Raw genomic sequence first — 12,471 nt, forward strand, 5'->3', positions numbered from 1 at the left:
ATTTCCTCCTATGTATATAGTAGAATAACTTGATTACCATCTGTTCAAGAAGATGCAAATTGTGAATATTCATATATACTGTATAAGACAACAAACAGCTAGTTATAAAGAGATGTGTGTGACAAGTCCGTTGTACCTTGTTTTCACCTGAAGAAGGGTCTTTACCCTGAAATTTGCCTTTTTCTCAAATAAACATAGCTATAAACCTTAAACCTTCTGCACTCATGTCGGCCCCATGTTCCTATTTTTTCTTTTTTGACAAATCAAAATACTTCTATGGAAGCTGCATGGACTGGGTGCACCGGTGGATTATAAAAGGGAATGTTGGTACCTATAAAGATGTGCTAATCCATGGGGTAAATTTACTAAGTGGTGAAAATTCACCAGCGACAGCTTTGCACCCATTGCACCAGGCGAAAATTAGCTGGGACAACGTTAATTCACTAAAATGCGAAGTTTTGTCCTGCCCGACGGACGCTGACGAATTTTCGCCAATTCAATTCAATTCTGCCTAGCGCAAATTCATTAGAGGTCTTGTGCTCAGGCTAATTTGCATACGGTGGGAAATTTAAAGTTGAATGGACCTATTTCTGTTACATGTTGCATCTAATACATTACATTGACACTGATAATCACACATGAGCCCATGTTCAGTAAAATCCGAATTTTAGTGAATTTGCGGAGTAACGTCCATTCACCAGATCGAAAAGTCGCCTGGAGTATAGAGAGCAAATCACCGCTAGCGTCTATCTCCTTCGCTAGCAAAGTGACGCCAGCGCCTGTTAGTAAATCTGGCAATAGCTTCTAATCACCTCATTGGGGGCACACAAATTAGGGTTACAATTTTAAAGATATTACATTCCTGCTTTTCTCATAAAAACACAAAAAAATCTGTTATGTCTAAACACTTTCATATTTTAATGCGCCACCCTTTCTGCTTGAAAAGTGCACCATTTAAGAATAATTTCTAACATTCCGAACAACAATCGCAGTAGCAGACCTTAATGGTATGTTTTGTCTATATAATTATGCATACAAGTACAAAGTACAAAAAGTATACAGAGCTAGAGGTTTGGAATTTAACCTTTTTGTTAGGGGGAAAAAAAAACGTATGAATCATGCCAATACAAATAAACATGAAATCACTAAAAGATTGACATATTGAAATTCCTAGCAAATAGTCATGGCACAGCAGAGAAATTCAAAAGGTGAAGCTGAAATTTACAATACTTTAGAGGAGCGTGTGGTTCTGAAAAGGACTATTGGATACTTTAGTGGGGTTAACTTCATTGTTGGTGTCATACTTGGGTCTGGGATTTTTATTTCACCTGGTACGGTACTGCTTTTTTCTCAGCTCAATGTTGGCATTGCTTTAGTGATATGGGCTTCCTGCGGCGTATTGTCAATGCTTGGTGCTCTGTGCTACGCTGAACTTGGAACCGCTTTAGCAGCATCTGGAGGAGAATATCTTTACATCAAAAGAGGCCTAGGACCTGTGCCTGCATTTATATTTTTGTGGACATGTATTATCTTTATGAGACCAGCTGCAATGACTGTACAAGCTCTAATGTTCTCAGAATATGTCGTACAACCATTTTATCCAGAATGCTTTGCTCCAACAATTGTTAAAAAGACCACAGCAATTGCCGTCCTTTTGATTGTAGGAACGCTTAACTGCCTGAGTACGAAATGGATTGTTTTAGTCCAAAATATATTTACTGTGTTTAAGATGGTTGCCCTGAGTGGCATAGCCATTAGTGGAATTGTATATTTGGGAATGGGCAAAACAGAGAATTTTCATGCCGCATTTGAGGGGAACATTCCTACTGTGTCCCAGATTGGGGAGGCTTTCTATCAAGGCATGTTTGCATATGGTGGTTGGAACTGTCTGAATTACTTCGTAGGTAAGTAAATGTATAATTATATTTACAAAGAAAATGTGTCATTTATATTGTAATGGAAACTATTTGCCTCCAATCCCATATTAGAAGAAAAATGAGTCAAATAGACAGACCATCTATACAAATTGATTTCTAAAATATAAGGGCTTTAAAGGGGTGGATAACCAACTTTTAGTATGTTATAGAATGTCTAATTCTAATTAACTTTTTAATTGGTCTTCATTTTTATAGTTTTGAATGATTTGCCTTTTTCTTCTGACTTTTTCCAGCTTTCAAATGAGGGTCACTGACCGCATCTAAAAACAAATGTTCTCTAAAGCTACACATCTATTGTTATTGCTACTTTTTATTACTCATCGTTCTATTCAGGCCTCTCCTATTCCAGTCCCTTGTTCAAATCAATGCACGGTTGCTAGGGGAATTTGGACCCGAGCTACCAGACTGCTGAAATTGCAAACTGGAGAGTTGCTGAATAAAAAGGCAAATAACTCAAAAAGAACAAATAATAAAAAAAGAAAACTAATTGCAAATTGTCTCAGAATATCACTCCCTACATCATACTAAAAGATAACTCAAAGGTGATCAACCCCTTTAATCCCTCCCCTGCTGCTTCCACCTCCATCCAAAAACTTTGCAGTATACATTCATCAAAGTTTCAATAGTTTTAGAGGTAACTGCTATTAAAAGCAATATTTATGAGGATCTGACTCCTAAAACATTGTATAAAGCCATCTGATTAGTGCTGATCAAAATACCCCAATGAGACTTGACTCCTGCATTAGATAATGCAGGAGTGGCTGCAAAGTGGCTGTTCTTCTGTGCATTAAAAGTAACTGGAGAACTACCCCTTCCTTATCATCCCCCTTCTGCCCATTTTCCTTCCCCCATTTCCCTTCCCCTACCCCCTAATAATGAAACAAAAAATGGATACCAGCAATTCTAAAAGTCACTTTGTATTGCATTACCTTTAATAAAAAGTAAAAAAAAATATCTGGAATAAATCCTGTGAACATTATTTGCAACACTGTACCAGTCAATTCTAGCTCCAAATTCAGTCCATAACCAGAGGTGTTTAACAGTCCATTTATTTAGGTAGATGGCAGACAGATACTAGGGCCCTTTCTTGTGATTTTCCTTGTTAAACACCTTAATGTATAAGTAAACCTTAAAAAATAAGTGAATGTCAAATTGATGAGGGTGATATTCTAAGCCCTTTCTTAATTTACATATATGAATGATTTTTTTACAACAGCGCCACCTGCTGGTCAGTTTCAGACCAGTCTGACCACCAAGTAGTCAAGAGAGTTGTCAGAAAACGGTTAGAAAAATTTCTCACCTCTTTTCTAAGCAGAACATCAGCCTGACAACTTCTTTGACTACTTGGTTGTCAGACTGGTCTGAAAATGACCAGCAGGTGGTGCTGTTGTAACAAATTTCATTCATATTAACAGTACATGTATACTTTAATATCTTGGAATTCAAAAAAAAAAATAAAAAATGTACATTGCAAAAGGGCTTAGAATAGCCCCCTCATCAATTTTACATTCACTTATTTTTAAGGTTTACTTATTCTTTAATTTTGCTACAATTAGAATCTATTAAATTTCAAGCAAATTCCAATTCATGTTTTCACAAAACTCAAAGGAGATTACAAATTTACAAACCGGGTCACTTTATCTGCCAGCGTCACTTTAGCATATTCGAGGATTGGGTATTATTTCTAGTTCAAATCCTGTTTACATTCTTTTGTACACTTGGACAAGGCCTTAAATCTCACAGTGTCTTTGACATCAGACAGACTGGAAGAGCTCTATACATACAGTACCATTTGAAAAGGAAAACACAGATTCTCTTTTAAATTCATGTTGTTTTTAACTGCACTTAAAGATTGTGTGGTTAGAGAGTAGCCCTCTAAATCCATTGGTTAAAGTTATACTATATGCTCGGGTGCAACAAACCAGAACCCTACGTGGTGTTAAGCCCTCTAGCTCCACAAAACCCTGTTATAGCCCATCAACTCCACTGAGCAGTTTTGTACAACAAAACAAATAGTACATAACAATCATATTTAAAAAAAATAAAAGGTTTTCAAAATAAAATACTGATTTTCTGTTTTTTAATTTCATTTCGTCGCCAGTCATTAAGTAAGCAGCAGATAAGCATCTACTGACACTTAGGCGGTCAATGTGAAATTGGAAGGTGTTTATTTAGGGTTTAATATGTGATGCATTGCACACCATTCAGCATCAGCACTTGCTAATAGACTTGGCAAAGTTAAAGTGACATTCTTCTATCAAATTTGCACTGAGGGAGAACAAAACTCGCCATGCCAGAAAGTGAAACTTCCACAGAGCATGAGAAAACTCTCAACCTGGCTAATAAGAATGTTTCTCTGAAAAGAACATTGGGGCTTTTCGACGGCATCTGCTTTCTAGTGGGAAGTATTGTGGGTGCTGGAATTTTTGTCTCTCCCACAGGAGTTCTAGAATATGCTCAGCTTAATGTCGGTGTGACCTTATGTATTTGGGCTGCTTCTGGACTCTTAGCAATGATGAGCTCCCTCTGTTATGCTGAACTTGGTTCTGCATTACCTTATGCCGGTGGTGAATATTATCATGTAAAACGAGGACTTGGACCTTTGCCTGCCTTCATTGCCATCTGGACATTAATATTGTTCATAAGACCTGCATCCAATGCCGCACGAGCATTGACGTTTGCGGAATACGCCACTCAGCCATTCTACTCTGGATGCCCCGCACCAGAGCTGCTTAAGAAAATAGTGGCACTTGCAGTTCTTTGGGTTTTGGGAATTATAAATACCCTGAGTGTAAAGATGACCACTTGGGTTCAGAATGTTTTTACTCTGCTGAAAATGTTGGCCTTGATCCTCATTGTTATTTGTGGCCTCAAAGAACTCGGAGGAAAAACAGAGGTTCCGGGGCACTTAAAAAATGCATTTAGTGCTGAAGCTCCAAATGCAGTTCAAATAGCAGAGTCTTTCTTCCAGGGTCTATATGCATATGGAGGTTGGAACTACTTAAATTACATTGCTGGTATGTATGTTTTATTTAAATATGGAATCAGATTCACTCTCTGTACTTGATCTTCTGTGATACTTGAATCAGCCTATGATCCTGATGATATATTTAGAATGCCTGCAATAAAGCAAGATGCATTTTTTTTAAACAGAAAGCAAGCAGAAACAATGCAAGCACATAAACAAGCTTTTCCAGGAGTAAAACAGAAGTAATAGACATTTTCTTAAATGAATATTGTAGTTACCATTATCTTTCTTGAGAATGACTGATGGTCTTGGACCACAACACTGATGATAAACTAAAACTAAGCACATTCCTCAGCCAGCACTGGTTTAGTACTATCCTTGCTGCTTGCCATTCAGTATAATGGCAAATGTCTGTTCCTGCCCTCACTGCTCAAATTTTGGCCAAAAAATACTTGTGTGTATTTTCATGCAGAAATTCAGCCTGTTGCCACTAAAGAAGAAGGAAAGCTATGGAGGCATTTTATTGCCAATTGATTAGCTGCATTAGTGCAAGCTAGAATGCTATATTTATTCTGTAGAATGTTTTACCATACCTGAGTAAAAAGCTCTAGAAGCTCTCTGTTTGTTCAGGATAGCAGCTGTAGTATTAGCTTGTTGTGACATCACTTCCTGCCTGAGTCTCTCCCTGCTCACTTATAGCTCTGGGCTCAGGGGTTTACTGGTATATTTAGGTGGACCTTTCTGATAAGGCTTACTTAGTTTTAACCTTTCCTTCTCATTTAAAATAAATGGCAGACAGCAAGGTCATTACGGCTGCTCAATGTTACATTAGCCTAACTGTGTAATCACATTGCTTACTTATGAAAATTCAAATAAAGGTTACCCTTCTTCTTTTGATAGAAGAGTTCTATTTTTAACTCTGGCAGTCGGCATATTACTAGTTTATGGTTTTGATATACTGCTGTCTCACTTAGATTATGATATCTATTAAAAAAATATATATATAGACGTTATCTTATTAGACAATAAAACACCTATATGTGGTAGTGTGGCCACATAGTGTGACTGCTTTGACAAATCATCCTGTTATTCCATTAAATTTAGGTTTATCCAATAAAATTCAAAATGTTATCTGGCACTATTTGGCAGCTAGTTGATAGGGCATAAGTATAAATGAAAGTCAGAGAAGACACAACTGTTCTCAGCTCTCTGGTCATTTAGCGCATGGGACCAAATATAAGAAAGACTGTTAAACATTAGTCCAATATACATGGTTAACTCTAAATAAGTGTCTACTGAAAGTGTGGTTATATTTTAATTTACAATTTGAGGTTTCACACAGTTTACTGTGAGGTAGTGACTGTAGTTCCGGTTCCCTAGTTTATATAAGGGGAGGGTACACATGTTTCTGCCTCTTTGGACTCCACCTACTGCCAGGGGTGGGTGCTGAGGCCTGAGGTCTCAGATAGAATAAGCCTTAAGCTAACAAAGTCCTTAGAGGGATTCTGTCATGATTTTTTTGATGTAGTTTTTATTTCTAAATTACACTGTTTACACTGCAAATAATTCACTCTACCATATAAAATGTCGTTCCTGAACCAGCAAGTGTATTTTTTTCAAGTTGTAATATTGGTGTGGAGGCAGCCATCTCATGTATATTTGCCTGGTCATGTGCTTTCAGAAAGAGCCAGCACTTTAGGATGGAACTGCTTTCTGGCAGGCTGTTGTTTCTATTACTCAATGTAACTAAATGTGTCGCAGTGGGTCCTAGATTTTAGTATTGAGTGCTGTTCTTTTATCTACCAGGCAGCTGTTATTGTGTGTTAGGGAGCTGCAATCTGGTTACATTCCTAATGTTCTGCTGATGGGATGGTGGGGGGGGGGGGGGTAAGAGAGTGGGGTGATATCACTCTAACTTGCAGTACAGCAGTAAAGAGTTACTGAAGTTTATCCGAGCACAAGTCACATGACTTGTGGCGGCTGGGAAACTGACATATGTCTAGCCCCATGTCAGATTTCAAAATTAAATATAACAAAACATGTTTGCTCTTTTGAGACATGGATTTCATTGCAGAAGTCTGCTAGATCAGCACTATTAACTGATGCATTTTGGAAAAAAATGACAGTATCCCTTCAAGGAAGTTGGTGATAAGTGATCGAATCTTCTAGGAGTGTTAAGGTGGCCATAAAATATAAGTTCCGCTCATTTGGCGAGTTCTTTCCCCCGATATGCAGGGAGATATCGGACTTATCTGATTGTTCGGTTCTAGGGCCAAATGATCAGATTACAATGATGGGAATAGGCCCCGACAGGACCTCATCAACTAGCCAATGCGGTGCTCAACCGCAGGGGAAAATCAAACCTGCCAAATCGCTATCTGCATGATTTTTTAACTTTTTGGAAAGATATTGCATAAAACAGCTCACATGTAAAACCCTGCTTCATGTAAATAAACCATTTTCATAATAATATACATTTCTAGTAGTATGTGCCATTGGGTAATCATAAATAGAAAATTGCCATTCTAAAAAATAAGGGCCGCCTCCTGGGTTAGTATGATTCACAGTGCACACATACATAACAAACAAACGATATTTTTTTAGGTCACATGAGCCAATTAACAGACTTAATATGATATAAACTGTTGCTTAGGTATTCATTTTGGGGATATAGTTTTCCTTTAACCCTGGTTAAGAAACACTGGTGCCCTTACCTCATTGTAAGAATGAATGCGAGGGCCTAACTGCGAAAGAGAATCACAATGTAAAAGTGCTTTACGTTTGAGAGCAGCTAGAGTACAGTATAACCATGTTACGCCTACAAAGGGGCCCACTTACAGTGGTACCATTGTTTGTTTGATCAGTCATGAGATGTTACTCCTGGTTTCTATTTGGTTGCATTCTTGGCACACTACATTACAGCGGCCTTTCTCTTCTTGTGTACATTTCTTCTGTTTTTGCCAAAGGTTTTGCATTTACGTATAATATAATTAGGCATTGAACTTAGGTGCTCTGTGTCTATTACAAATGTGACCATGAAATGATGACATCACTATGTAGACAACAATGTTCTCAGCACACCGGATGGCCATGGGCACTGCCATTTTGGATGCTGCACTGGCGGTGCTCCTGGCAGGTTGACTCTCTATCTAACATCTACAAAACTTTTAAGGAACATTTGAGTTACATTTTGCTCTGACTTTTTTTTCTTTATTTTTTTCCTAGAAGAGATAAAAAACCCAAGCAGGAACATTCCACTCTGTACAATAACAGCTGTGTCTGCAGTGATTGCCTTTTATTTGCTGGTAAACATCTCATACCTCACAGTACTGACACCCAAAGAAATTGTTTCTTCAGGTATGAAGACTTCTTTTGGTTATTAATACAAACATACTTTCTCTGGTTGAATTGTCATATTATAAATTATAAATGCAGAGAATACAATAATAACATGTTTTTAATGTATTCCCATTCTGTGGTGTAATTGTGTATAGACTAATACAATTGGTAATTTAATTCCTATAACTGACAACCAGTTTCACTTAAAACTGCTTCATAAAGAGATATCTGTCTATTTGACCAAATTATTGCCAATTTGTCATCAAACATGGTGGGTCACATTGGCAAAAGGACAAATTTGATCAATCAATAGTAATCCGCATGTATAGGATTAAGCAGAACATAGTGGAGAGCAATTAAACTGGCATTCCTAAACCATAACTTGAAAAAGAGAAATATGCAAAATCTGATCTGGAAATCTGCAAATTTATAAAATATGTATTAGCTACATTAGCAACTGCTGCATTAAATCATAGAGAAAATTCAAGGTTTGTTTCAGTTGTATGAAGCTGGTTTGTCCAAGGGTATCCATTAGTCTAGGGTTGTGACCTTAGAGGGTAATATTAGGTCACACTCATGTTTTATCAATGCCAGGCCAACAGAAAAATTATACCCAGAGGCTTCTGCAGTCCTAGGATAATGGAGTTTAGGAAAATGACCCCCCCCCTCCGAAAAAAAAGCATGTTAATATATGTTAGAATTAGCTGTTGTGGCAATACAGATTATATGTAGAGTTGTTATAAAAATTACTTAGAAAATGTTATTGCATTCTTTCATACATTGAAAATGTATGAGTAAAAACATATAAGCATCTCCTAATACCATGACAAATTTAAGCCATATATCATTTTTAATGCTTTACATATGCTTTACAGCCCATGGGGCAAATTCCCTAAGCGACGGAAATTCGCCAGCGACAGATTCACAGCAATTGCAACACTTTGCCAGGCGTACATTTGCTAGGACAACGGCAATTCCCTAAAGTGCGAAGTTGCGTCCGGGGCACCGAACGCTGGCAAATCTTCGCTAACATTACTTCAGCAATCAAAGTGAAGATGCGCTAGCGTTACCTAATTTGCATATGGCGGGAAATGATAAAGTTGCATGGACGTATATGTTGCAGCAAATATATTATATTACACAAGTCCAGGGATCCTTAATAAATAAAAGAGAGTTTTTTGGGAAATTTTGCACTAAAAATTGAGGAAGATCTGGCAAATGAGGTAACGTTCAATAAAATTTGCACCTTAGTGAATTTGCGGAGTTACGTCGGTTCGGCAGAGCGAAAACGCTAGCGTCTATCTCCTTCGCTAGAGAAGTGACACCTGCGATAGTGAAGTTCCGAAATGACATCACGCTGGCGAATTTTCACTAGCGTTAGTCACTTTGCCCCTATATGTTGTCCCCCATCACCTTTGGGAACAATGAGCGCAATGGCTTCACTGACTTATTTGTACAGGTATAGAATCAGCTATCTGGAAAGGTAAAGATCTAAATTACGGAAAGGTCCCTTATTTGTAAAAACCAAGGTCCAGAGCATTCTCGATAATAGGTCCCATATCTGTATAGCATAATCTTTTATAAGATATTTCTAGCCCATGGACATTCAATTACAGTTATTTTTGGCTAACTGGAACATGCAAAAAGAAGGGATTACGCTCTGAAGCATTTACTGTTTAGTCCGATACTCAAAATACAAATGACCATAATCTGTTATTATTTTATTTCAGCTGCTGTATCTGTTACCTGGGCTGACAGAGTGATTCCCACGGTAGCCTGGATAATACCTGTCTCTGTCGCTATCTCGATTTTCGGTGCTCTAAATGGTGGCATGTTTATGCTTGGGCGACTAAACTACGCTGGGAGCAAGGAGGGTCATTTACCTGCCCTTATATCGATGCTTCATGTCAATCACTTAACTCCAGCTCCAGCTATCATCCTCTCAACCATTATTGCTTCAATATTTGTAATTCCTTCAGATCTTCTCTCATTAACTAATTACTTTGGCTTTTCTACTTGGCTTTTGGTTGGACTAACTGTTACAAGTCTGATTGTTCTACGCTACAGAGAACCAGACCTTCCCCGGCCATATAAGGTAAGATGCAATCCCAAGACATGCCTGATACATGAAGAAAAGAAACAAGTGGCTTTATTTAATAAAAGGTACACGTATAGGACAGGTCTAGTCCCGCACTTTAATACATGTGGATATGAATGATAAGCACTTGGGGCTATCTAAGATATAAGGTAAGATTCTGAGTTTTAGGGAAAGAGTAGGGCAATTGATTTTTGTTACAAGGTTTTTTGGCCTAATTAGTAAGAAAGCAAGAGTTTTGCAAAAATATTTAAAAATATTTTCTTCACTGGACCCAATTAATAAACAAAGATCTGACCTTTCCCAACTCTCCAGGTAATGTACCCAGCATACTGGAATATTTTCTGTAACATGTACATACTTGTATAAGCTAAGGTATAGAACATGCATTCTACTGGTGAACCACCCACCCCAACTGGTTTAAGCCTTATTCTAAAGGAACAAGGGAATCTCAGAGTCACTGCAAGAACCAATGGGAAATGCAAGTTACTCAACTCCTTGTTTGGGGACAACTTTTGTAACACAAGCATAGGACTAAAAGGGGCCTAGGCATCCTGATAACAAGAACCCCCAGTGTGTTTAGAGCACTGACTCCCACAACTATAGGACAAATCTTGTTGTTTATTGTTACAGTAGAAATCAGTGATACTGACAATCTTGCTAGTAAATAAAAAATGATGCATTCTCATTATAATGAGATTTATATTTTCATTCACAGGTCTTTCTGCCAATCGCCTTTGGAGTTGTGCTAGTCGCTGCATTTTTAGTTCTAGCGCCAATAATACAATCGCCAAAAGTTCAATATTTCTATGCCTTGCTGTTTATGTTGAGCAGTATGATCATTTATTTTCCCTTTGTTTATTTCAAACTGCGTATTCCATACTTTGATGCCATCACTTGCTACTTACAGCTGTTGATGGAGGTGGCTCCAACAGATATATTTGAAGATGCCAAAAGAAAATAAGTAGTATTATCAAACTGCACTGTTTACTGTATATTATATTGTGCTGGCATATGAGCATGCCCATTAATATGTAACATTCTGTTTCTTGGCTTAAATCATAAAATTGTCTTAAAAAAACATAATAAACTTTATGTAGAAAATATCATTTTGCTCAATAAATGTTCCTTCTGCAAAAGGAACATAAATATGTGTATCAAAAGAAAAAATGTATTTCTACCACTGAACAAACAAAACAAATGAAATAATGTAATTATGGAATTCTTTTTGGCTGGACAGAAGAAGGAAAGGCTAAAATTAAGTAAGCTTTATCAGTTTTTGTCCAATAATCCGGAAAAGTAGAGTTTTCCGAGTGTCAATCGAATTGACACACGATCTTTTCAGGACGTTTTGTCTCTCCGATTTAAAATTATTAATAAATGAGTTCAATTGGTGGAAGGGAGTAAGGCCGACTATGTTATCAGAAAAAAATAGATAAATTTGAGTTTTAATAAATCAGCCCCTTAAACTACACCTAATTGTTCTCCCCAAAAAAAGCATAACAATTGTATCAAATTTAACCCAATACAGGTTACAGATTCAGAAACTCTTTTCCAGACTAGAACAAACAACTTGAGTACTGAAAATTTTTTTAAAATCTGACAGCATTCAGATGGCTGAACTTTCTTCATAGAAATTCTGCACAGTTCTATGTTGGACCCATTATTATACACTATTTTTCTTTCTGATCATTTATATCATTGCAATCCAGTGCTGCTCAAAAGCAAGATTCATTTAAGGAATGCCACTGGTTGGACATGGCCCTCCAATATAATTTTATTTTAGCCCCACCCATCTCTTTCTACAATACATTTGTAATATAGTGGATAATTAGCCTGGTATGTGTGATGGGTAACACTTATAAAAACCATTCTGCACAGAAATGTGCACTTACCAAGGAGTGGAATGACTGTAATGCTTCATAGAACATTTAATTTAGAGCATTGTTTTACTGGTGTATAATAGTTTACTGACCACTATTCTATTCAGTTTCTATTTTCAGGCACAAAGGCAAGCACTATATTTCTAGGATCGCTTGATTGTTATGAATGCCAAACATGACTTACCTTTTCTGTTGAAAAGCCTTTTCAACGGATGCACGTTTTTAAACAAAGCACTGTATTGATATATT

General features: G+C 37.3%; 1 protein-coding gene across 2 annotated transcripts; it reads left to right on the top strand.

The window, feature by feature from the left end:
• The first annotated feature begins 1,144 nt into the window (after positions 1-1,144).
• LOC108718832 (b(0,+)-type amino acid transporter 1) lies at positions 1,145-11,423 on the top strand. Of its 2 annotated transcripts, none has more exons than XM_041566535.1 (4): positions 1,145-1,904; positions 8,131-8,262; positions 9,975-10,339; positions 11,058-11,423. In XM_041566535.1, the coding sequence occupies exons 1-4, from the start codon at positions 1,184-1,186 to the stop codon at positions 11,301-11,303; spliced, it is 1,464 nt and encodes a 487-aa protein (XP_041422469.1). In that variant the 5' UTR covers positions 1,145-1,183; the 3' UTR covers positions 11,304-11,423. The 2 variants fall into 2 exon arrangements, with proteins under 2 accessions (XP_041422469.1, XP_018122794.1); XM_018267305.2 differs by lacking the exon at positions 1,145-1,904 and adding an exon at positions 4,126-4,954.
• The last annotated feature ends 1,048 nt before the right edge of the window (positions 11,424-12,471 follow it).

The sequence above is a fragment of the Xenopus laevis genome, chromosome 6L, assembly GCF_017654675.1.
Source record: "Xenopus laevis strain J_2021 chromosome 6L, Xenopus_laevis_v10.1, whole genome shotgun sequence".
NCBI classification, from domain to species: Eukaryota; Metazoa; Chordata; class Amphibia; order Anura; family Pipidae; genus Xenopus; species Xenopus laevis.